This window comes from Acartia tonsa, chromosome 8 (genome assembly GCF_053477335.1).
Source record: "Acartia tonsa isolate MP-2025a chromosome 8, ASM5347733v1, whole genome shotgun sequence".
Classification (NCBI taxonomy): Eukaryota; Metazoa; Arthropoda; class Copepoda; order Calanoida; family Acartiidae; genus Acartia; species Acartia tonsa.
This window is the reverse complement of record NC_137267.1, coordinates 24,264,380-24,292,021: the sequence shown is the minus strand read 5'-3', so window position 1 is coordinate 24,292,021 and position 27,642 is coordinate 24,264,380. Positions and strand designations below refer to the sequence as shown.

At 30.6% G+C, this 27,642-nt stretch overlaps 1 protein-coding gene across 13 annotated transcripts in view; it reads left to right on the top strand.

Annotated features, from left to right (window-relative positions):
- Positions 1–27,642, top strand: part of LOC145326329 (zinc finger protein castor homolog 1-like) — a 116,864-nt gene that overhangs the window by 62,626 nt on the left and 26,596 nt on the right. For all 13 annotated transcript variants that reach the window (XM_080169631.1, XM_080169628.1, XM_080169636.1 and 10 more), the window contains exons 3-7: positions 21,491–21,530; positions 22,844–22,884; positions 23,037–23,793; positions 23,920–24,149; positions 24,605–24,644. In XM_080169631.1, the coding sequence (XP_080025757.1) occupies positions 21,491–21,530; positions 22,844–22,884; positions 23,037–23,793; positions 23,920–24,149; positions 24,605–24,644 (1,108 nt within the window). The remainder of the gene's footprint in view (positions 1–21,490; positions 21,531–22,843; positions 22,885–23,036; positions 23,794–23,919; positions 24,150–24,604; positions 24,645–27,642) is intronic.

Sequence of the window (27,642 nt, the reverse complement as noted above, 5' to 3'; positions counted from 1 at the left end):
TCTCGCCCCCCTAAAAATATCCCATTCTTTTTAAAGCACACATAACTATAACTAACAGGTGAAAACAAGGATGACAATATATACATAAGTAGCGAACCTCATAACAATTTATACGTATATAATAGACGAACAGACATATCAAGTTCTCCTTGATATTGGGAATCTTTACATTATTTTAGACATCTATTTTTAGCACCAGCCGAGAAAATGTCGTTAACCCTTTTCAGTGCAGCTTACAAACAGACGGACTGATATTTGTAATAATAGAGTTGTGTTGCTAATAAAAAGTAAGGTGTCTTTTATATTTATTAAACTAGTTTCACATTACCCCTTTCCACATTTTGGATTTAGGCTAGTTTTACAATGTTGCAAAAAAATCTACTGTTTGTTTTTTATGATGTCAATTTTTTTCATGATCGAAACTTTAAACATAATTGTCCATCCATGTTAGATAAAATACATTACATTAACACTTACTGGTATATATAGCTTTCTAGAAGTAACATTTTATAATTATTAATTATTTATGTGGAAAAGTTGGGACACCTTTTATTTTTGGCCATTACATTTGGCTTAATAATATAAATAGGATTTGATAGGATTTATTCAGGGCTTGTCTTACATATTTTTATATAGTGTGACTTCACATCTACTTATGCTTTACTTTATCAAATAATCATAATTATTACAAACAACGGCACAGAGTAGTCCTTTATTCTTTGCTTCTTTTATTATTAAACCAACAAAGTTCTTTGTTATTATGAAACTACACAGATATAGATCACGTGGATATTGTGAAATATTCTCGCATACCCTAAAAAAATGTTTCACCAAGCTTGCTAATTTAACGAGATCCCCCATTCTACCTGTTATGACTATCCTGTACTCTCCCCTGACCATGGAGGAACGCATTGACCAATATCTGAGGACTATATTAGCAACCTAAATTAACAACCAAATTCCCTGGTCACAATATTTACACATTCTACATATATCTATTATTATGAAAAACTTTGAGGATGTGAATGCACAACAAAATTTTATAATCAGGATACAAAATAAGGCGTTCAGACGTTAAATTTTATATTTCCAGTATCAACAGATCTATAGTATAGATCTCTATACAGATAACTAACTGCTCCCCTTTTCCAATCAGATTTTTCGTCTGCTAGCAAATTGTTTTCTGCTACTTGGCTGTGTTAATAATTCCGACACTATTGGTTGATTTTCAGAGAAACATTTGAGAGCTGTCACAAGGTCATTGGGATGAGGACATACAGTTATTTAACCCCTTCGCCCTCTAGTGTTTTACTCTAATCTAGCAGCTTCGCCTCATGGGGGCTGGGTATAGACCAATAACAATATTTTTTTAAGGGGGAGTGTTGATTAGTATTACACAATTTAATATTTTTTGTCGTTATTATGGATTTTTCAAGGGGGAAAAGGGTTATTTTTTGATATCAGTGGTATTTTTATAGCAGTTCTTGAAGACATATGGACAAAACCATACTAAATTAAAGCTCTACTTTTGTTGTTTAATTCCAAAATCTGAAAATGTCGTCTGAAAGTTTTCAACAAGTATCATTATATAATAATGTACTTAAATAATATTGTACTTTTATATATTTTTTATCTAATTTATTGAAAATCAGATAAAAGTTATGAAATTATACAACAACTAAAAAGGTGTGGATTTTGAACCTAAAAAAATATTTTGTAAGTTACATTTTAAAATCTAAAGAAATTTGTTGATTTTAAAGCAACTTATACTTAATACTTAACATTTTACTTAATTAATTTTACTTTATGAGTTTATGGGCTAAATATAAAAACTATTTTAAATTTTTTTTATAATTTGATATCTATTTGTCTATATACAGCAAACAATCCCGGGAACTTATTTGGTTTTATTTCTTATATCATGGTTTTGCTTTTTAATTAAAACGACGTTTGTATTACAACAAATTAAAAAGCATTAATACAAAAAGATTTAAATTAGTAACGAAGTCAAAACTTGTTTCTTTTTGGAATAACACAACCTTTTTCTTACTTTTTACAAATGTATTTGAGTTTTTTGTATGTGAGGTCTAACTTTGAGTAATTTAGAATTATTCCATCGATCAAAAGCCTTTCATGAGGATTCCTGTAACAACAGGGAATAATCTTAAGGCATATCATTATGACAAATCTCATTCATTTTAGGTATGTAAGCTTGTGGACATCAAATTTCTATTATTTCTTAAATGTGATTCTTGGAACAATTAGGTACAATGTTGAAACGGACTGACTCTCTAATGATATCTTGTCATGTACTAGTTAAGCCATTTTACTTCTTAGTTAGCATAAGATTTTATCCAGGGTAATTTCAATCTATAACTATATTCTCTTACTTCATATCGACAATGTATGTTTGTCCTAATGTCAGATTTACTGAGCATTATGGATGTTGTCATCCTTGATTTTTGCCTGAGCACTGAGTGCCAACCCTGGCCTAGCTAGTTATGAAAACCTTTGGCGTGCAAAAACAGGCACCGTAGCCCCGAAAACGGTTGATTGATCGCCTATCGTGCGAGGAATTTCTATTTCAAGTCATATTCTTGCGAGATTATTGATAGATGATGGAGAAAAAAGAAAGGGTTACTTCTTGTCTATATCGCCCTCTCTCACTCCCTCGTTTATCATCGCCCTCACTCCCTCTCTATCTCCCTTCCATCTCTCTCGCAAGCACCCAAACAATACCCTTTTTTGGCCTGATCCCCCTTCATGCCAAAAAGCCATTATAGTTCTATATTTATATATACATGAAATCCAAAATATGACAAAAACAGTCCTTTACAATCTCTCTCTCTCTCCCCCTCTCTCTTTCTCTCTCTCTCTCTTTCAATGATTGTGCTTTAATCGAGCATTCCATAAATGTACCAGCAATTGAACGCCCTCTCCCTCTCTCTCTCTCTCTCTCTCTCTCTCTCTCTCTCTCTCTCTCTCTCTCTCTCTCTCTCTCTCTCTTTCATACCCAAATCTTTAAATCTTAAAAAGAAAGAAAGGGTTAAACAACATAAATAGGGTCGTCAAGATATGTTTTGAAAAAATCATGTATCGTATTAGAGACATTAGTGAAAATAAGATAAAATGCATAGGATTAATCCCTGTTTTGTTGGTTTGGTCCTTTCATCCGAAACTGGAATCAATCTTATATTATTTTTCATTTTACCATCCGCAGAAAACTGTATATAATAAAATTGTAAAGTAACTATACTTAGTACATAAAGAAAAAGGTGGTTTTACAAAGTAAGAAGTTGGCATCCTGGTCTTTTTGTCTAAAGAGAAAGAGAGAGAAAGAGAGATCAATTGGTTCTTAGAGAGACCATTTATGATTTTCATTTCATCTACAAACCCATAATCAATTAAAAAAGAACATATGAATTAAAATCATTAATTACCAAATTGAAGTTTAATTTTAATCAAGGTTTTCTTGTATCAGCCCATTTCAAATTAAGCCATATAGGTTTAAATTTTTTAGTGCTTCCACATAAAGTTACTTGTCAATCACTGATAGCTCCCTCCCTTATTATTTTAAAAATATATTAAAAATAAGGAGGGGGAAGGTAGTTTGTTTATATTGAGAACTGGGTAGCCCCACGGGTAGGCACCCCTACCCGCAGAGATAAGTAAAAGGAAAAAATATCCCCCCCTCTCTCTAATTAATTTCAATTCACTTTTAAAAATAATGTAGGGGGGTATCAGTGCTTTTCAGTCACCAATCTTTTAATAAAATCTGATTTTAATGATGGACTTGATTTTTTTATACTTTTTTTCTAAACCACAAATGAAATAATAGTAAAGTCAGCTAAGATTCATTTTTCATTGACCGAAACTATTACAAAAAATCCCCTTTAAAAAGCATCTGTTTTTATAACAAAATAAATGGATTTTTATGAAATAAGATGAATTCATAAAGGCAGAGGGCCGAAAAAAGGAGTTGCTTTATGAAGTTCAAACTTTTTTGCCCCCTGTTTTGAAATGGAAAACTGGGAGGGGGTCTTGAGAGAGAGTAAAGGGTTGGAGTAAAATGGGTAATGGTAGAAATAATAATAGTTGGTGTTCAATAAAAAGAACTAAAATTTAAAGATAGCACGTACATTAAAAAAATGAGTTTTTCCTTCAAAATCTGTTAGCATTTTGTTAATATCACTATTAAAATGCTTTTGTCGACATGACGCTTTAATTGAATAAGATCATAAATGACAAATTTGCGATAACATGATTATATTCATGTCATTATTTTACATAGTGACAGCGATTATTCATAGAAATCTACCACACAGCTCTAAAGATGATTTTTATAACAAATTTTCTCTAGTATTGGACAATTACAATATTTCGGCTAAATACAAAAATCCGCTAGAATGCAAGGTACAATATTTTCTATGATGAATTGTTTGGGTAAAATGGTAAAAAGTAAAGTTTTTATGCCAGAAATAGTTCAATACACTCCATCCATGCTACATGGGGTTTATTTCAAGCCCGCAGGGATTACATAACCACCTCAAATCACATAAAGTCGGACAGAGTAAGTTATATCGGTGAGAGAAATATTCACAAAAATAATTAAGCGCTTATCTTTAATAACAGTTGAGGAAATAATAAAAATGTTTGGGACAACGGATAGACATATTGACGAACAGACAAAATAGATTTGCTTGTAATAATATTCTTTGTAAAAAATGTACACAATTTATTGACTTATCCATCCATCCCTGGTTTTAGTAAAAATTTTATAAACTCATCATTTATTTATTTTTATGATTACAATCAATTTTAACTTTTTTGTTGGTGATTATTTTTGGTTGTTATAAAGTTTTTTTTACTCTAGTTTTTAGAATAACATTTTTAGTTTTTTTAATCAAGTAACCAACATTAGCTTTATCAATAACGATGTTTTCATGCCTAAAAAAATTTTAAGTTATAAATATTTGATGTCTAACTCGATTCAAAATTTTTATCCAAGTTTTGGTTGCAAGATGAACCAAAACAACTTCGGTAATAAAAATTGCTACACATCTTTAAAAGCAAACTTTTTATATAATGACAGGTATTACCAATAAATCTCTTACCAATATAAGTATTCTAAAATTGAATTGTACAACTATTTATAATTAATGAATCATGTATTCTTGAAAATCATTGCGCAAAAATGACACCAGACCACGTACTTAAAAGGATGCTACGCTTTTTAGATTTTTTTCCCCCAAAAAATATTTATTTCGTATTTATTGATAATAATCTTTAAGAATGGTTGATAATTTTACATCAGGAGCAAACTTTTGGATTTATATAAACTTTTCTTCAAATCTATTGCAAAAAAAAACAATCCTTTGATTGCAAACCTTATGTTTATAACCCCTTAGTTTTGCAAAATGAATGTCCATTTAAAATCTGACTAGCCTTACAATTTTATGACAATATTTTACACGCATTTTTCATACCCATCATACACACAGAAAAAAAGTGATACTTTTTCTAGAATAGCAACTCCAAGATTTTGTTTGTCCGTCTGTTTTAGCTTTGTCCTTTTTGTTTTCGCTATGCGTCTCTAGCCTTTATGAAGGGGAGGGCAAGAAATAGCCTAAAATCAAAGACTTACATTTAAAAAAAGCCTTAAAACATCCTGGGACATGGGACATCCTGGGACCTATTTTTTCATTGTAAATGCAAAAAAAAGACCAATATTATACTGGCTACATAGCTGCGCAACTTAAAAATCTTTCATTCTTGTTTGGCCAAAAGGTTTGGGCGTCCTAGGCCAGAATAGGTTGGGCGAGAACAAGGATAACTTTTCCAAAGTAGGGAAAATACTTTTCCCTTTGCAACTTTTTCTTTTATATTCATCAAGCTATATCTACAAAGCAACGCTAATCTATTTTATTTTATTTCTCTATAATAAAGTTATTGGGGTCATGTGTTAGACTATGTAAGCCAGTGAAGCTAAAGAGCGTTGCTCCCTGCATGGGCTATGCAATTAGAAATATGAAATGGGCAAAAATTTTAATCAAAACTCTTTTAACTTGTAATTCTTAAATACATCCTTTCTTTAAAATCCCATAAAGATATGCCACAATTGTTAGGAGGTATTTTTAAGGACTCTAGTTTTTCAATCTTGTAGTATATATGCCATGGGCGCAGAAATGACAAACGAGCAGGTTTAGCAATATTTCAGATATTGCAAAAATGGGCCTAAGCACAGGTTTTAATAAAATAACGTTTTCTAAATTGGCTTTAAATGTCCTGATTAATATTATCTTATTTTTGTAGAGAAGGAACTTTTATAATTCGAAATATCCGTCTGTCAATTACGTTTTGGGGATAACTTGATTTTCTAGACTGTTTTTCAAGATATACAGCTGAAAATTTTTGTGACGATTCTCTATACTAATGATTTGTTATTAGTAGCGCAGCTACTCTAAAATTAGTGTCTGTCCGTCCGTACAACATTCTATCTATCCTTTATAATTTCTTTTGGAAAAAATACAACCTCCATCAAAACTAACTTCATACTAAATGTTTTCTGCATAATATTTATTTTTTCATTTACAAAAATAAGATAACAATTTTAAAAACTGATTCAGTAACATTCTGTGGTTAGAAAAAGTGAGTTTTTTACACAATAAAAACACAGAAAGATAATAAATTTTGCTAAAATTGGTTGGATTCAGAATTATTGGTCGGAAAGGGAAAGGAAACGATGGGGTAAGGGGGTAAAAAGGGGTAAAGCGAATTTTTATAAAATGGTATAGGTTATGAAATAAAAAGATATGTAAATAAGGCAAAATGTTACATACAATCTATGTCGATTAAAACTTATCACATAAAAGTGGTCTTAACTGATATGGTGTTAAAAAAGGGTAACCTAACAATAACTTTTTTATCAAAAATAACTATTCCTAAATTTTCTCAAGGGCATAAAATCATAAATAACTGGGTTAACCCAAAAACAACAATTTTTGCAATCCCTATAATAATTGCTTTTTCATAACTGCGATTTCAAATTTTGGATATTTCCAATTTTGCATTTGTTTGTTTGTGTGTATGTGTATGTTTTATATATCAAACATCATGGAATAGTTTATATTATTTCATTGTTGATTAAATAAAAGCAATAAAATTGAAATAACCACATCAAGAAAGGAAAGAACTTTACTTCTAATGTTAAGGGTTTATATAATTATTAAAATAAAAACACAATGTTTTCTTTTGTTAAAATTTCCAATTTTTTAAATTGTTAATTATAAATATCTTTGATTTATGGGGGAAAAATTGTAATTTATGTAGAAATTTTATTTTTTACCATGGATATTATTATAAAGATTGGAAAATTTTGGTTTTTAACAAATAATTTTTTTATTGTACCTCATTTTAATTATTATTTTCATGTATTGTAAATAAATTTTATCCCTTTTTCGGACTCAACCTTCCAGTGTCCTTTCAATACAGGACTCTCTTAACCCTTTCTCAATAATTCAAAGATATTTTTCAAATGGAAGAAAACTGCTTTTTTTCCTAAAACCTTATTTTTGACATTTTAGAAAATAATCTTCATTTTGCAACGTTTTTGGTGGTTTTAAAAAGCAAATTTTTTTTAGTGTTGAAGTCTGAAGAATGAACGAAAAAACTTTATTGCCATCTTACATAGACAAGGACAAAGATCTACAAAAGAAGTTAGATCAGGAACCTAGTAATAGTGTCTAACTTTTTATTTTTGTGACGTAACAAAAATCAATCTCTTTTTTAGGGGTTTCCTTTCCCACCTCCCCTCTCATCCTTCGATTTTGGTTACGTCACAAGGATAAAAAGTTAGACACTATTACTAGGTTCTTAGATCAGGCATACAGATTTAAGTCATGGATAGGACAATAGATGGTAAATTAGTCTTATTCTGAATTATTATCTAGGTTTGCTAAATGGACGTAGAATATACTTGGATATTATGACAGGGGAAAAATTTAGATAGCTAACATGAAACACTTTTATTGGTCAGTTCGTTCATCCATTACAAGGAGGGGAGGGTATGGGGTAAACGGGGTGGATGTGGGGTATCGTTATTTAAGCCTGCTGCGAGTTTCACTATAGAAGTAAACATGAAAATCTGGTGAAACATCCAAGAAAAAATACATTCATTGTTAGCTAGCTCTTTTTATGAGACTGTAATGGAAGGATAAATGGATAGACCCTAATTTTATGATAGCTGCGCTGCTAACAGATTAGCAGAACCCCTGTTACTCTCCCAACTGTTGGTGCTACCCAAATTATAACCTTTTAACCTACACTCAACATTTTTACTGCCACAGTAGCTTTAACAGCATTTTTTGTGTATTTTTAATAAAAAAAAAGTTTGTGTTTTTTCGGCAATAAGTTTATTAATTCCATGGTTTTATTCTTAAGATATTAAAAAGGACTATGATACAGATACCTTTTTGTAATCTAAAATGTTCTGTTAAACCACAATAACCCTTTTTGATATTAATTTGTATGTTTATCTTGAGCTCGCTTTGATTTCACTTATTCCCCAAGTTTTATTTATCTATCCATTTATCTATCTATTTATATTTTTATCTATCTATAGAAAGCTAGTGGTCAAGCATGTGCTTATTATACAATTTAGTGGCTTAAGGGGGTTGGGTTATGGCATTACAGTTCAACAGACAAAACAGCAACAAAAATTCTTGGAAAAAAGCAAAAAGTAAAAAATGTATATTTCTTTTTTCTTAATCTTCTTATATCTTTGTGACACTATAAGAGAGGTATTACTTTGTAGATATAGGTTACTAACAGTAATGCTTAATCTTTGTCCTATTAACGACATAATTATCAGGCAAAGTCATAAATGGTACTAAATGGCAAATCGACGGCGCTAAAAAAATTAAATGACTTAATTAAGCCAATTTGAATTATTCATTTCGATAAATCATTTTTATTTTGGCTATTTTCAAACGTGTTACATCAAATGGACACCTCTATTAGCATGTTCTGAATGGTATTTATTGACGAAACACTTTTGCTTTCATGGACCTAAAACATTAAACATTAGGCGCGTGCCATATTTAAATCAATGCAAGGGTCAAAAGTAGGCGCGTGCTTGGAAATTTGCATTTTGAGTGTATGTCTTTAGGGGCTGGAGGAAGTTTTCACTAATTTTTATAACGAGGGGTGATAACAACCCAAGTGGTAAAAACAAGTTGTTGGAGATTTAATTTTTCTAACTTGAAGATTTTCTATTTATATCTTGAGCTTGTATCAAGGAGATTTTAACTTTTATAATAGATTTAAATGTCCAATTGGTTTAAAACTTTATGATTTATCTAAAGACTAGCACCTTAATACTGATCTTTTATTGGACTTGGTAGAATTGTTCTATCGTATTTAAACAATACTATGTATTATCAATTTAAGACAAAATAGTATTAAAAGCATTGCTTTTAGCTGGCTGAAATATTTAAGGCACAACTTAAAAATAAGAAAAAAACGTAGAGATTTAAATCAGCTTTATTTATCTATCAATTGAAATTCAAATTTTAAACTATCGAGTTTTTTTCTTATAGCCGCATTTGCTATGTTATTCAATATAGAAATCTGTCTATAGATAAAAAGATTTATAGATTTAAATTCGATGCAAAAAAGCAAAAAGCGCAAGGCGTCCCAGTTTAAAAAAAAACAACTTAGCATAAAAAGTACCAAATTTTATATATAAACTTTAATACAGACAAAAAATTGAATAAGCTTTAAAAATATATCTAGATCAATAGTGTGTTAGTTGTATACGAGTAAATATATACAACTGGGTGTTTCATCACTTACACTAAAATATCAGATTCAAAGAATCACTAAAATCAACATGTCCTAGATTATTAATAAAAATAACAAGGATGACAACATCCATAAGTAGCGAAGCACAAAAAATCGTAGATGGGAATACGTACAAGTATATTTAAAAGGTTTTTACTAAAATCAAGAATAGATTTATTGGATAAAATAAACATGAAACCTTGTTTTATTTTGTATGATGACGATCGTCAAAGTAAATTATATTAAAGATGCTCATAACAATGGGAAAAATTATTTTAATACTGATTTCCCATAAAAGTTTGAAAATTGGATCAAAATAAGATATGGGGAAATATGTAAAACATATAAAAATAGCCAAAAACCTGATAAAAGGCAGTCTGGCCGCCATGGTTGTTTTCTTAAAACAAAAAAAAATTTTATTTTTAAATCCTTAACTTAAAAAAATTGGAAAATCGGACCATATACACTGAAGGTATGAAGAAAAGTGTTAAATATATAAAAATAGCCTAAAACCTGCCAAAAAAGCAGTCTGGCCGTCATGGTTTTTTTTCTTTAAAAGACGGGAAATTTTATTTTGATATCTATAACTAAAAAAAATTTGAAAATCGGACTATAAACACTGAAGATATGGAGAAAAATGTTAAAAATATAAAAAAACAGCCTAAAACCTGCTTAAAAGGCAGTCTGGCCGTCATAGTTGTTTTCTTTAAAAGACGGGAAATTTAATTTTGATATCTATAACTGAAAAAATTTTGAAAATCGGACCATAAACACTGAAGATATGGGGAAAAATGTGAAAAATATAAAAAATAGCCTAAAACCTGCAAAAAAAGGCAGTCTGGCCTTCATGGTTGTATCTTTAAACGACGGGAAATTTAATTTTGATATCTGTAACTGAAAAAATTTTGAAAATCGGACCATAAACACTGAAGATATGGAAAAAAATGTGAAAAATATAAAAATAGCCTAAAACCTGCTAAAAATTGGTCCGACCGCCAATGATGTTTTATAGTCAATTGTGCTCCTTAATAATGGGAATGTTGTCAAAAAATTTCAGCATTCTATCTTTTATAGGAGCTGAGTAAATCCCATTTCCCCCATAGCGTTACGGACTGACGGACTGACAGACGGACTGACGGACTGACGGACTGACGGACTGACGGACTGACGGACGGACGGACGGACGGACGGACGGACGGACAAAGTGAATTATTGAGTAGCTTCGCTACTAATTATTATAACAACACAAAAGGCCGAACACCCTATCATTAGGTTTAATAATGGTCAAAATTGATAGCCTGATATCTAGTTGCCGAAAGTGTACGCAGTTTCCTGGGTGTTTCCTCATCCTAGCTCAATATTTACTACTAGCTAAAAAAGCTTCAAACTTCAAAAAAAAAAAATCAAAATTTAAAAAATTCAAATTTATAATGTATATTGTATAAATCGTTTACACATTCAAATTTTGATTTTTTTAAGGGAAGTTTGAAGATTTGTAGCTAGTAGTAAATATTGAGCGAGGATGAGGAAACACCCAGGAAACTGCGTACACTTTCGGCAAATAGATATCAGGCTATCTCAAAATTAGATTATCAATTTGATAAAAGTATTAATGGCTTACATATTATCGACAAGCCATTTTCTCATATAACATTTTCACTATACATCGATTTAACCATAGGGCATTAAATAAAAGAGGTCATAGTTGACATTCCATCGACATAATTATATAAAGTAACAAAGTGTTTTGTCTGAAGCTAAAGTTTTCCGCAAAAACCAATCATAATTAGTTGTACTTTTCGGGAATGCCATATATATATATATATATATCCTGGGATGGTTTTAGGCTATTTTCTGACCTCCCTTATAATAAATGTAGTAAAAGTTTGATATTGATTTTAGCGGACGTAATGGCCCACCATGCAACCGTTGGACTTCAAAAAGTTCAAATATATATTGTGTAGTAAACTGTTTTTGTGAATTTTATAAATTCAATTTATTCATAAAATGTATTTATTGTGTATGGAGAACAAGTACAATTATGTCCATAAGAAGTGGGGCAATCATAATATCTAGTATGAAAAAAGAACAGTAAAGTAAAGTAATACTGAAAAAGTAGAAAACTGAGACAATTGATGGTATAAAAATTGTAAGTAAATCACTGAATATTGTTGGTTAGATTGCTTATTAAATTTTTACTCCAAAAAATAAGGAAGATATGATGAATCTTATCAAATGACGTAAGTACACACCTAAGCTATAGAGTAGCTGTGCTTCTTCTAAAGACAGATGTGGAGGTGAGGGGGGAGGACTTTTTTTCTGGGGATAAAGCGCAATTTTTCTTAACCCCTTTCGCAACACAATTGTTGGTTAGAGAATTATACAAAGAGTAACTTGGTTCTATAAAACTTGTAAACATGTATTTCCTTTAATACTTATTAATTTATGTAAACTATATTGCATTTTATATATTTCAAAATATTTGATTCGTCAAATATTTACAGGTAGGACATTGGGATGTTTTTTATACAAGTCACCAAAGTTTTATAATTATGTTTTCTTATTCGTTGGGACAACAATTTTGGGGACTTTTGATTGGTTGGTTGAATAAGTCGAGTGTCTAACCGTTTCAACCTCTAATTGTAATCTACAATAGGAGCTATTTTGTGTATCGTCATTGGGGATAAACATTAAGTTATTGGTTATTGTCTTATTCCTTTAGATCCCTGTTATTTATACTAAAAAACATAATCAACCATAAAACGCTATTTTAATAATGGCATCATGATGATAAAATAACAGCATTGCATTAAAAAAAACTTTTGATAGTTCAATGTTTTATTGTATGTTAAAAATTGGAAGTCATACCCAAAATGTTTCAAAAATTCTATAATTGATTTATCCATTCTTACGTTAGTTACTCTCTACCAAACATAGAAAAGAATTAGTAATGATGTTTTTTCATATATTTTCATATAAAAATTCAATAAAGTTCAGCTAGAGCTATCCATTTTAAAAATTCACTAATTTTTATATCCCCCCCAAAAGTTTCATTCCTATTTGACCCTAAATCTATTATGAAAAGCAAAGCTTTTCAATATACAGACCAACCACTTTATTTAATCAAATATGTTGATATTTTAGCTATTTTAAGAAAAAAAATTTTAATTTTGTTGCACTTTTAATTTCTATGATGATTTGGTACAATGTTATTTGAAGTGTAGCATCTCTATGATGACGTCTTAGAATTGAGATTATTGTAAATTTTTGTATAGAATTTTCTTTTTTCGATATTAAAAGCTATAAAATAGTTGATGTTCGTTTGTCTAACTTTTGATTTGTAGAGCTTCCCTTTTAAAATATTGCCATCCTTGTGATTTTTTTCTTTTCACTTTCAAAATAATTGAACTTTTAATAATTTCAAATTGTAGACAAAAAACTTTAAGGAATAATTTTAAAATAAAATATATTTTATTAACATTTTATTCAGTAAATAAAATAGCCAAAAATAAAAGCAAAAAATACTACATATATGTTTTTTAAACAGACAAATATAGCCATACATTATTTTTATTTGTTAGTTTTCTGTATTATTTATTGGTCAGTTCGTTCATCCCGTGGAATGGGAAAGGAAAGGGTTAAGGGGGTGGATAGGGGTATTTCGAATATTTTAGCCAGCTACAAGTTTTACTTTATTAGAGTACGTGATAATCTAGTGTAAGATCCAACTAATAAAAAATCCATTGCAAAATTGCAACAAGCCACGTTTCTTGGTGACATATTAACGAACAAACATGACTTTAGAGCATTTTTGCTGCAAAAGTAAACTATTGATTATTGAATTACTGATTTGAAATAATGCAAAATTTATATTGATTTTATCAATGAAAAAAAAAATATTGACAAAAATTATGGACAATTATTTTGATAAAAAAAAAAGACTTCAGTAGAAATGTAATTATTATAACAGCGTTAAATTGTGTATATAGGTTTCTATTTGATACTTTTCATTGGCGTAAAAGTATGATATTATAATACTTGAATTTTAACAGAGCAATTTATGTTTGTAAAACTTATCTTTTTCCACGAAAAGAAAGAAAGATTAATTTTTGACACATGGCGGCGGATTTTTATTTTCAATTTTTTATAAATAACTTATAAATATAAGGGATCTGAAGTGAGAGGACAAAATTACCAATTCTGTAGATTAAAATGGTTGAAAAGCTTGGACACTTATATTTTGGACAAAACAAATCAAAATGTAATAAAAGTACCTAAAATTTCTGATTCAAGGGTTTAAAACTTTTGGTTCAAGTATGATTTATTTCCAAATTTCCCCTCCCTCTGATAAAATAACAGTAAATAATTATAGAAAACACCATTTGATGAAATAACCTTTGTCTTAAATCCCAACTGCCCATGTTAAGATTTTCCTTCTATAATTTCTTTTAAAGTCTTAAGTCTCAAACTTTTTTGCTGAGATTCGAACCCATGACCTCCACAACAACTACCAGACGAGTCACTAGAAGCGTAGAAAGTTTTTTTTACCATTTTCAGTATTTTGTTGAATTCCGAATGGTCCGCTTTTTTTGCAGCGAATTGTTGTTTGTTTTTGATAATCCGTTTAGATAAATCTAATTCTAACTCTTTCGAAAAACGCGCAGCTTTTCCAAAATCAAGGTTATTCGTCCGTCATTCCTTATGTCCGTAACAACAGATAATAACTTTAAAAGCGAAGTAGTTCTAAAAGCTGGATTGTATTTAACAAAATCTGCATATGATAGATTTCTCATAATAATGAGATTTTTTATTCTTTAGACAATTAAGAAAAATTAGGTACTGAAATTTAGCTAAGATATTTTTCTCTTTTAGAAGCGCAGTTACTCTTTATTTATTAAAAGTCGTTTGTATGAGATTCTAAGGACGTTGTCACCCTTGTTTGATATCAAAGATTGGGGAAGGTATTGCCCCCTTTTATTCAACTTTACCCTTTTTTGTTGAAAAACCGGTATAAAACACATTAGGTGCGCTTACATTTAGAATATTTTTGTAAATAGCCAAAAAAAATTCTTAAATAAGATTGTTTATTAATAATACTTTAATAGCACTATATAATATACTAGCAGCTACTTCCTAGAGGCCTCTAGGGGACATTAAGGTGGGAGAAAGAGAAGTCAACTCACTTTCAATTAATTTCAAAAACAAAAAGTAAATAAAAGTTTCTATTCTTTTGGAGATGTCATTTTTTATAGAAAGGATGGAGATATCCTCCCCCAAAATAGTTAAAAAACCATCCCTGGAAATAAAAGAAGCTTCACTACAAAGGAGAAACATATCGGTTCAATGGTTAGAGAGACCCTTCCCTACTGACAAAAAGCTTACTACTTTATATAAAAGGATATTCATAGTTTCTTATATTGATTTTGAAAGGTAGAAAAAATATCGACAAATAAGATTTTTTAACAAACATGGTCACTTATAAATACCATTTAGTCGATTTCTAAGTTTACAGCATATAATTTGATCTAGCTAAAATATTTTTTTTTAATTTGATATTTTATTGTCCTCATATTAACACCCTCCATTACAGATATAAATCAGAGTTCATCCCCCCGACCAAAACTAATACCTTGGGAGAATAGGGAGGGGGGGGGGGGGTTGTCCCCCACCAAAACTAATGCTAAATCTAAATCGTGGACAATAATAAGTTTAGAAAGAGAAAAAAAGAATTCAAAGCCTTTTTTCCATTCCTTTTGTTAATCTTTTGTAAAATTGTTTGGTGTTCCTTTATTTCCTCATATGTTTCATTAAATAATCATACCTGCATGTGCATAACATTATAACATCACAAACTGCCTCGTTCCTTTGCTTTACTCTTATAAATCCTCTCCCCCCCCCCCTCCCTAATCTTAGTTGCTAATGTGTCTTTTTACAAATATTTCCTTATTTATCTGGCATAATTGCTTGAACACCCTCCCGTTGGTTTTGGATTTCAATTGTATATAAATTTTGTTTAATTAAACTCGGAGGGGCGGTTTTTATTAACTCGTTCTATCTGTCGGTCCATAATTTAATTAACAGGAGAAGGGAGGGGGTTAAATCTACAGATATTGGAAAATGTTATCAAAAAATTGTAGTAGGAAATTTTGAAGGCGAAAAACTGTAAATCTTTTTAAGAGTCATAAATATTGTATAGTACAAAAATGTAACCATTTCGAAATAAATTAATAATAAATGACAATCAAAGACCATTAAGATAATTTTATGCTAAAGGGTTGTGTAATAAAAAACACAAATTTCAAAATATATATATACATTTAAATCTTAACTGCTTAATTAATTATTATAAAAAATACATCTACAATGTACATATAAGAATCCCAATTATATAAAAATACCGTTTGCAGTTTTTATTAGCTACTGGCTAAGTATGGGATTCAGGGATGAGACAATTGATAGTAATTTGTTCTTCTCTTTTAGTTTGTGTGTAAAATTCTGCCCTTGGGATTATACAAATTTTGGAGGGGAAAGGAAAATAATTTAGCATTGTCCCATCCCTCCCTGCAAAGTACTAAATGAAGAAAGGGAAAAATATTTTTGGTTTTTATCAACATTTTTGTAATGATTATGGCTAGCTAGCAGTTTGAGTAGCAGTATGACCATTTTTGGATATATGTTTATTATCGGCCATAAAGGGATAAGTAAATTATTAATGTTGTTATTGTATCCATATAAGACAATAGACATAATCTCATTATTAGAAAAGGATTTAAATTGATTTAGAAACCTTGTTTCATTATAGTAATTATGCCATTAAAAGAATAGCATTACTTAAGTAGAAAACCATTTTTTCCAGCAATTTTAACGATCCCTAATTATTTTTTTACACCAGCACTTTAATAAATGGTTGAAAAATGAACAAATAGGCAAACAACAATGAACAAAGCCCCCAGTAGGGAAAAGGTCCCGAAAAACAACCAGAAAATTAAAATAAAACACATCAAACACCGCTAGATTTTTTTATGAATAGATGGTAGAACGAAACTCATTTAAAATATTCCTATTCCAAACAAATATAAATGATGAATACCATTTTTGCTAAAGTTAAACCTGTGCTGTTTTGTGAGCATGGCATTTCTAGGTAGTTTATTGTTAGAGTATTGGTTATTTTTGGCAACATTAATTAAACAGTCAATTTTTCTTTGACCTATAGTATTATTATTTTGCTTCGCCTCTAACCTCTGGTTGCTACGCCCAAATAGAAAGACAAAGACTGCAAAACTTCCTTTTCCCCAGGGATTGACCAGAAAGAAAATAGAGAAAGTTGCGAGATCTTTCTGGACATGCACAAACACTTCCTTTTCTTTTTTAGATACAAATATGTTATGGGATAATTTTAGGTTCTCATTCTGTTTAATAAATGAGAATGATATTATTGGATATTTTGCTGTTTATGGTAATAATCCATTTCACTAAATTAGCTGCATTTTTGCACAATTTATTTTATAATGAAAAATTTTAAATTAAAGGGTTATTTAAATCTTTTTGGTAAAGAAAGTTTATCAATTGAGAATTTATAAAGACTTGCTTAAAAAACAAGGACGAGTGTTTCTCATAGAAGTGAAGCTGCACGAAAAAACGAAAGGCTAATTATAAGACCATACATGGAGAAATAGAGAGAGAGAGAGAGAGAGAGAGAGAGAGAGAGAGAGAGAGAGAGAGAGAGAGAGAGAGAGAGAGAGAGAGAGAGAGAGAGAGAGAGAGAGAGAGAGAGAGAGAGAGAGAGAGAAGAGGAGGGGGATCGAAAGAGAGACTGATAATAGAACAACATAATTTCATTCAGAGTAGATTTGCATTAAAAAATAATTAAAACTAAATTGTGGGGGTGTTTAAAAGCCCAACAATTTTTTATTACAACATAGATAAAACCAATTTAAGCACTAATTGAATGGCAGAAATAAAGTTTGAACATGGTTTTATGTTAAAACATTTTAGCATTGCCGCGGGCCAGAATTCCTGTAATTTTAAGCCCCCATTAGGGCCATAAATTATACGGGGAAAATCCCCTCGTAAAAATTATATTTTATTGTTGTTAAGTGTAAATTACGTTGCTAATTTCTTACTTTTTTGGTATGAGTAGCTTCTCTATAATTATACTTTTCCTAAAATACGTAAAAATTACATACCTATCCTATTGTATGAAGTAATGTGCTTTTTTTGTCTGTTGCAAAGAATCTCACTAACCACTAAACCGATATGATTCTCCTTTACAGGGAAGCTTCTAATAGGTAAGAGAAGGGTTTGAACTATTTTGTGGAAGGATATCTCCACCCTCCACCAGAAAATTATCCCCCCCCCCCCCATTAAATTAATTTTCTTTACTTTTCTTTTTAAAACTCAAATTTAGAATAGGGGGGGTCGACTTTTCTCTCTCCCACCTTATGTGGCCCTAGAGGCTTCTAGGGGGCGTATCCGCTAGAAAATTATAAACAATTCGTAAGGGTTTTGATTGATAATCTTGTTCAAATGTTTTTGCTTCGCTACTCATGGATATATACTTCTTGCTTGTATTGTTTAAATGATAGGTTTAACTTATCTAAAGTTTAAATAATATACCTTAATTAGGATTAATGTTTAATATTTTTAAAGAGCGAAGCTTATCTGCATTTTATCGGTTTGTCTGATCATAGGTTTAAACATGTCAAAATAGTCCTATATAAGATGCAATTAATGTTCTTATTTAAAATTTTTATTTATCTTCGAAAAAAAAACTTGGATCATGGATGTTTAATTAATCCTAACAGCGGTAAACAAAAAATTAAGTATTAAAAATAGGAGAAAAAAAAGTTTGAAAAGTCATCATAAAAGTTGTATATCTGTTTAAGTTTAAAAAAATTGTAATTGTAAATCAGAATAAGGTTAGAAAATGGGTAACTTTGAAAGATTTAATGGATTAAAGTTAATTTAAGATTTCTTACCTGGATGTTAAAATTTGATTTTATAGATCAAAGACATAAATAAGACAAGAATTATAGTTTATATATTTTCAAACCTTTATGTTAAAAATCCTTTCGAGCTAAAAAAAGGGCTGAAAATGGTTTGATTGGCAGCAGTATTGAGGCATTTTTTTCACCATTACATAACTTATTGGTGCTGCTTCTTAAATGCTTAAAATTTACATTAGCAAAAAGAGTAAAAACAATATACCTTTTTAGTTGAAAAGCAAGTGACAATATTATGTCTCATGTTAAAAAAGTTATGTCATTAATAGGACATAAACTTTTTAAACCAAAACAACATAATTTTGCTCACAAAAGTTTTCATTATTTTTGGTTGCTTTTAATGAAAACTAAATTTATTTTCATATTTGGTGAGATTGCAATTTTTCTCATTTAAAATTGCTTTTTGAGTCTATGTATAAAGTAAAATAACAGCATAAAATCAGACTTTTAACGGCTCAATATATGCTGTAACACTAAAGAAATAGATAATCGTAGGAATAGAATTTAAATTTCTAAAGAGAAAAGAATATAAAACAAATTTTTTCAACGATACCACTCTACCATTAAGCTTAGGTTAAAGTATAGGAATATCTATATATATTATGTACTAATGCTAAATATTATTGTTAAAATTAGAAAATTAACTGTTCATTAAAGAAACTTCTACTTTATTCAACTGTTCTGCTATTGTTTGATTTAGAGAGTCTCTAGATTATCTCTACTATCTAATACTATAAAGCGATCCATTGTATGACAGAAAAAAGCTTCCATTATTAACAAGTTCTTCATTTGTACTGTACTTTTGTGTCTACAGTCATCCTTGTTATTTTTCCTTGGGTTTTAGGCATCACATTTAGATGAGACATTGATTTAATGTAATGTTTTCCTATCTGATGCTAAAACATTAAATTCTTTCTTACCTCTGTTATATTTGTAAAAACCATTTTAATGGGTTAAATTTACTTTTTTTTATTTTTTGCTGATTTTATATTAACATAACATTCAATAATAAATTAAATGGTACTATAAGATTTTAATAGTTATTTTTTTAAGAAGTGATGTCACGCACCTGACAAAAAACCAGTTTTTACCAAAGGGATAAGACAATGGCCAATAAATTGATGTACATTCCCAATAAAATTAGTGTTTGAAACATTTGGAAACTCAACTTAATTAATCAACCAATCAAAATTCACTAAAGTCCCCAAAGTTGTTAAGCCAACAAATAAGAAAATGTTATTATAAAACTTTGGGGACATTGTCTCCTTTTACTCTGCTAATGTTAAGTTATCCAACATTGTTTGTTCTATTATCCTAATTGAAATTGTAAATATTTTTAGTAATTCCATCAAAATCAAATTAAACAGTGGGTTCTATGACAATCATTTTCTTAAAGAATCACTTATAAGAAAGGGCGAATGAGGCTGTAATTTTGTTGTTACTCTGTGTCTTAAAATCCCTAGAATTTCTTGTATGATGTTATTATGGGTGTATAATTTTGGGCCAGACTGACAGCCAAGAAGAGTGTGCCTCCAAAATGAACAAAAAATATTTGTCTCTAAATGGTTAGTATCTCTTTATCTCTCTCGACCCCTCTCTCTCTCTTTCATTGTTTCTTTTCCCCAATATCTCTCTCTCTCTCTCTCTCTCTCTCTCTCTCTCTCTCTCTCTCTTTTTCTCTTTTTCTCCATTTTTCTTTCTGTCTATCTATCTAATGATTTAATTTGCTATCATATAAAAAATATTTAGTAACATTGTAAAAAATCCGTCAAAAATAGTTGAAAGTGTTAAGTAAAACTGGGTAAAGAGGGTGTTAACTTAAGTCTTAAATTAAGGAGAGGGACAAGCATTTTTTTTTTAAAAAGTTCGAAAACTAAAAAGCTATTTTTTGTACTATTATTGTATTAGCATAGAATATTAAGACTGTACACAACATGTCGAAAAGATGTCAGCCTTAAACACTTAATTTTATTCAATCTAGTCGACAAACCATTTGAAATTAATTATTTTAAGATCATGCTAATATGTTAGCAATTACAACTTTAAGACTAAAAAAGATAAGGATGCGCTTTTTATATTGTTATTTACTTTTAAAAGAATGCAACCCTATCCCCTCAGCATATAAAAAGTGGCATAATTTGACGTCTAAAGTAAACTTTTTGTTGAACCAATTCGCGCCGCCAAAGTACTAATTTAATAATTTTCGACGGGAAAGGGATAATTTTAATGAAAATTCTTTCATGCTCATATTATAAACATTAGACCATTGTCATTATAAGAATAACATCATATTTTATGACTGGTGGCTTATGTTTTAGTAAGATCTTAAGTGATAAGACAATGGACGATAGATTAATTTACGTACCCAATGTTAATAGATAGAGTTACCTAATATTCAGAAGAAAATTTATTGGTCAGAAATTTTGCACACTTTTATTTTAGAATCAACTACTCAATGTTTTGAGCTATAGAATAAACGTAATTATACTTATAAGCTTTGGGTACCAGTATCATTTACATCCCTTGTCTGGGCAAGACCAATGAGTTTCTGATTAATGAGATAGGGGTCCCTAAATGTTTTGGAATGATTCATATTTTTATCCAAATACTTGTTACTATTTGAAACTAATTTAGTAAATATTTTTCAGGACCCGATAACAAGCTGTCAAGACAACTCAGATCATAATCGTAAGTAACTTTTTATCATTCAACGCAAAAACGCAGAAAAGTTAGTAGGCTGTCAGTCTGTTTGTGGGTTCTTTAGGTTCTCTTTTTCGGGAAAGGTTTTAAATTATTTAGGTTTACTTTGATATGACTTCTAATAGATATTTTTAGATATCCAAATTAGCATTTCGTTATTTGTTATTTATTTTTTTTGGTTCTTGAAAGGACATTCTTATGTTGTGATAAATGTAAAATTATGTTTGTTATTCAGCTATATTTAAAAGTTAAATTTGACGGGTTTCAAACCTTTAACCCCAAGGTACAAATTTAGATGACTAGAAAGCTGGGATATAGCAGAGAAAACAATAATCAAATAACAGGAGATTTGAATTAAAACTAGCTTCATGAACAGAACGGACGGACAGACATTTTTAAATTATCAAAACATTTAAATTCAATAGTTTATCTTTAAAGTCTAAACTCAAAGTCCATTTATATTGTTAAATTCATGATGTATTAATCTATTGATCAAAAAGCAAGGATGCCAATTTACAAAGGTTTTACATTAAAGAAAATATGAAAATATAAGTATTGTTTGAAACACATTATTAAACAGATTAGATCAATATTTCAAGTAAGAATAGAAGAATTTTATTAAGGAAAATATCAACGGATAAAAATGGCTTGAAGAGTATCTAATTTTCTGACTACATTAATCTATTGATCATGAAGTCTTGCATTGACGCTTTGATCAGGCCCTAGGATCAAAAAGGAATTGTGTGTGTGTGTGATTGTGTGTGTGTGGTTGTGTGTGTGTGTGCAAAAATATAATCGCAAAGTTGAATCAAAGATGAACACAAAAACAGAAATTGTAATTCCATTAGTCACTGACAAACCAATCTTTTGACTTGGGCTAGATGGTCAAAATAACTATTTATGGGATGGGTTCTAATGTATAATGTGTTTAAAAATGGAATTTACATAAATCCTCGTTAGCTCATATATTTAATATCTCAGAAATGGATTTATTATTACTTGGATCTTACACCAGATTATCATGTACTAAAGTGAACATTGTAGCTGGCTAACCCCCCCCCCCCTCATTCCTCCCTCTACCCCATCCCCTCTACTCTTACTGGATGAACGAACGAACTGATAGATAAATGACAAGGGAAAGAGCAACCTAGATTGACGAAATTTTTCGCCTGTATTAACATCCACGTATACATTAAATACATTTTTTTAATTAAATCTTTTTTAAAAATTTTACATAAACATAAACTTTTGTTAGCACTAACTTCGCAAAAACTATAATAATACATATTTCAATGTTCTAGGTTATGCTGGAACACCCGATTCTCCAACTCACTCAGCACAGGAAAGATTTTACAAATTAACCAATTACGCTTAAAACTATTGGTCCCCAACCCATCACATTTGTCATATTGTCACAATTTTTTGAAAAGAAGTTTTTAGTTGATGTGAATACTTTTTTCGAAAAAAATCGTAAAATCTACTTTGCCCCTATAGATGGATTCCCCGACCCCTGAGCCATGGCTGAATAACAGCAAAGAGGTGGACGAGTCCTATGCAGAAAGATTCAGACAAATATCTGGTCCACAACAGTTTCCAGAAACTGCAACTGACGATGCCCAAGCCAATGTTTCAGATGATGATATTTCCATAGATGAAATACCAGCCTTTAATAGTTCTACCAACAATACTAATGACTTGCTTAAAAAGCGTATGGAAGAGGTTGAAAACGGCACCGACAACAAAAGTCCTTCCATCATTGATGAAGAAGAAAGTAATGATGTCAATGATGTGTTTACCAATAGTATTCGACTGCACGCGGCATTTGGCGCAGCCACTGGACTAAACCTCCCTTTTATGGCGCTAGGCGGCGCCAGTGGTCTAGCAGCTTTGCAAGAGATTGCTTCCCGGCCAGGATCAGCTGATAACAGCCGGAAGAACAAGAGAAAGAATTTCCGTCCAAGAAATATTGTTTATGATAACACAGAAAATGGCGAAGATGGTGGTGACATAGACATTGATGATGATAAAGAGGAAGGAGATGAGGAAAGGAAAAATTCCCCGATGGATTTATCGGTTTCCAACAGGCCGCCAGACTTTGATTCCTCGTCAGAGGGTGGTTGTGACTCTCCCAACCCCGGGGTGAGTCCAGGACCTGGTACTAGCCCTGGCCAGAGTCGGAGTGGTAGTCCTGGTATCATGGCCAGCAGTCCTATACCCAGTCAGAGCCCTAATCAGCCTAGTAAACCTATTGGTAAGTAACATATATCTTTCTTGTTAATCTTTATAATCTAGCAAACAAATTTGACTGCATTTCAATTTTGATTGTTGGCAAAATAGTTTTTCTTCATTGTGTATTAACAAATTATCCATATTTTAGGCCTTTCTGTAGTCCGACCCGAAATCCTATTCGGGACCTCCGAGTCCTCCAACGAGGACGGACCAGCTGGTGGCGGATTCGGGGCTGGCGGCGTTGGTGCCGCCAATCCACAGGCCCTTCTCTCCAGCCTGTCCCACCTGTTGAACCGTGGCGGGAAGCCGGGGGAGGATGCTATGGCGCAGAGCATGCGCGACGCCTTCAGGCGTGTCCTGAAACTATATGGCATGCAGGTTATTTACATCTGATTTCTAGCTTTTTACACTGAAAATTTACTGTAAATCTAGAAAGAGATAACTTTTAAATATTTCCTATGTATTAAGGTTGCCAACTAAGAAAAGACAATTTCAAAAGGAAAAAAAATCATTTATAGTACAATGGGAGATGATTTAATTTCTGTCCACAAATATTTAAAAATCTACCTCCTTTGAATGCTTTTTTTTTGGAGGGGGGGGGGGGGCTGAGGGGATATTATTGTATTGTCCTTTAACAAAATCCTTTCTTTTAATTTCAGCTACAAAAGACAAAAACTATTTTCTTACGTCCTCTCGCTCTCTAAAGCCATTAAAGCTTTTAATCCTATCCTTACAGTTAAAATCTTTTTAAAATTAATTTTCTTTTTTTTGATCTAATTTTCTTTAGAGATTGAAAATTTATTAAACAGCAACCCTGACTTTATCTTTTTTAGGCGGAAATGGCGGAAAATGCACAACAATCACAACCAAAAGGTGAGAATTATGCACTGTCATTTTTACAATAGATTTAGGAGATATAGAGTAATCAAAACTAGATTTTAAAATGTATTAAAAATTTCTTATTCTACTTTGTTGAGGTCATCACTATCTCCCTCCCCTTTAAAAATAAAGCTTTACCAGTGTAGCAGTTAAAGGGATCTTATTGACCAATATATTCTTGTAAAACAAATGTAAATAAGGTTCTAAAAAAGCTCTAATATTTCCCCTCACATATCTAAATAATAATCTGCAATAAAAAGCTAGTTCTAAATGCCTTTTGTCAACTAGCTGTCACGTAACGATAACAGTATATCGTATAGTTAAAAATATAATGCTATATTGCAAAAAAAAATTTACTTAAAAAATCTCCCAACTTTTCTCCTTGCTGAATGTAAGCATCCGTAAAATTGACATGAATCGCTGGCGCTGATTAGATTGGGCACTTTTTAACTTGTATTGTGTTTTTAGGGGTATTGACGCCTACTTACATTTTTTTGTTGATTTTTTTTTTCGCTGTACACCCCAATCAATTTAATATTTCATGTTCAAACTTTTGCTTTAATTTTAAAATATCCTAATATTTCAAAAGTAAAAATAGCTTAAAACCAATATGAACCTAATGCAAAAAAAATCCAACAAATTGCAGCTGTATAAGAGATCTTATTTAACAGACATACAGGCAGATATACAGACTTTATAGGTTTACCAATCGCCTATATATAACCTTTTAGGATTACCAAAAAAAAAGAATTAATTTGCTAAAAAAAAATATATCTGTAAAAAACTGATGCTATAGAATAAAGAACAAATAGAAAGACAATAAATATGTTTAGACCAAATGTTATCATTTTCAAATTAATTGGTATTTCATCTATAGTATGCTTACAAAGCAACCAATAAATGTATTTTTTGGCAATAATTTAACATTCTTTTAAGTTTTATTTTAAATCTATTGTCATGCATCTGACATAGTAGCGATGTTGGAACAAGTTTTATTGTCTTATGTTATGACACAGTCTTGACTGTTGCTCGAATCACTCTTGATAAAAACCTACACATTTTGATTTAGCTGATTTTGCAATAATTAATAAACACTTTGTCTAAAGATAGGAATAAAATAATTGGGATAGGGACTTGTAATATATATATGAGACAAACAAAAACCTCAGGGATCTTAATAGATAAGACAATAGAAGATAAATGATCATCTAAATTAGCCCTTCTTTAGATTAAAATTATTAGTGGAAAAGTTTTGACACTACTACTTTGGAACCAAACAATCAATAAAAGTATCTTAACGATTTTGAGCCAACGAAAAAGAAAATAAATAATAAAATAGTTTTACTAACAGAAAAGTTTCAAATTTTTTGTACTTGTATTTGATTACTAGCTGCTTTCGCCCCTAGCCTTCAGGTGAGAGTTTTTAAAGTCAGAGAAAATAGCTTAAAACCACCCCAATACATTCATTAACGTTCCCGAAAAGTACAATCCTTAGGAACAGCAATTTCTGAGATCTTTAGCTTACTTCTTCATATTATAGGGTTACTCCTCTACTTTTTTTTCTGAATATTTCTCCCCCTGGCTGGTTGTATTTACGTACACACCTTTCAGTAACGACTCTTTCCCTATCAATTTAGTGTCTTAATTATTCCTTTAGAAAGCCTTCATTAGGTGTTACAGCTATTACCACCAGGGATCTCAGGGGATAAGACAATGGCCGATAAACTAATATTACCCCTTTTGTAGATTAAAATTGTTCGTTGAAATATTGGACACTCAACTTAATGAATTAATTAATAACTAGTATAATAAACAGTCCAATGTCCCCTCCATTCCTGTATTACTACAGGCTTTTCATAGGTTTATCATGAATATAAGGACGATTGCATCCAATTAAGCCTTTACCTTTTTATCAAATACAAGTGCAATTTTCATAAGTGGCGCACCATCAACATTAGCTAGGATGTAAAAATTGTAAGCTATTATTTTTTTTAAAAACAGGAAATTGATAAATTGAAAAAATGTAAATAAAAATACAAAAAAATAAGCTTAGGTATTTTTACTTGAAAAAGTAGTGACATATGAACATATACTTAATTTTAGAGTAGCTGTGTTGCTGATAAGACAAAAGTATTTAAAGCCAGGGAGAGAGGAGACATTAGGCTGTTTATTACACTAGTTTTCAAAGTTTTTACAGTAACGGTTTCTTATTAGCTATTATTACTTAACAAGTTTGGGGACTTTTATTGAAAAATTGATTGGTTCGTTCATTAAGTTGAGTTTACAAACGTTTCAACCACTAATTGAAATCTACAGAAATGGTAATTTTATGCTTCCGCATTGGGGACTTACATCAATTTATCAGCAATTATCTTATTCCTGATACCTGATACCTGATTTAAGCAATATAGCAAAAACAAATTTCTGTTCTAACTCTAAACATATTCAACTATATAAATGTGATGATAAAACAAAAAAAAGTCCAATCAATAAAGTAACAATACAAAAAATATTGTTTCATTGTTTTTTTTCCAATCAAAGTGTTGGCTAATGAATACCTTTACCAGTTAGGGAGTTGAATTCATTTTTATAGAAGCAGAAATATAATCTATGATTATGGTTTGGACCCTTTAAAACTGTAATCTACCTTTCCACTTTCCCCTCTTTTGGTGAAGATATCTTCAACGCCGATACGATTTTTGAAATGTAAGATTCTACTTTCCCTTCTCTTGGTGAAGATATCTTCAACGCCGATACGATTTTTGAAATGTAAGATTCCACTTTCCCCTCTCTTGGTGAAGATATCTTCAACGCCGATACGATTTTTGAAATTTAAGATTCCACTTTTGCCTCTCTTGGTGAAGATATTTTCAACAAGAGAGACAAAAGTGGAATCTTATATTTCAAAAATCGTATCGGCGTTGAAGATATCTTCACCAAGAGAGGGGAAAGTGGAAGGGTAGATTACAGTTTTAGAGGGTCCAAACCATAA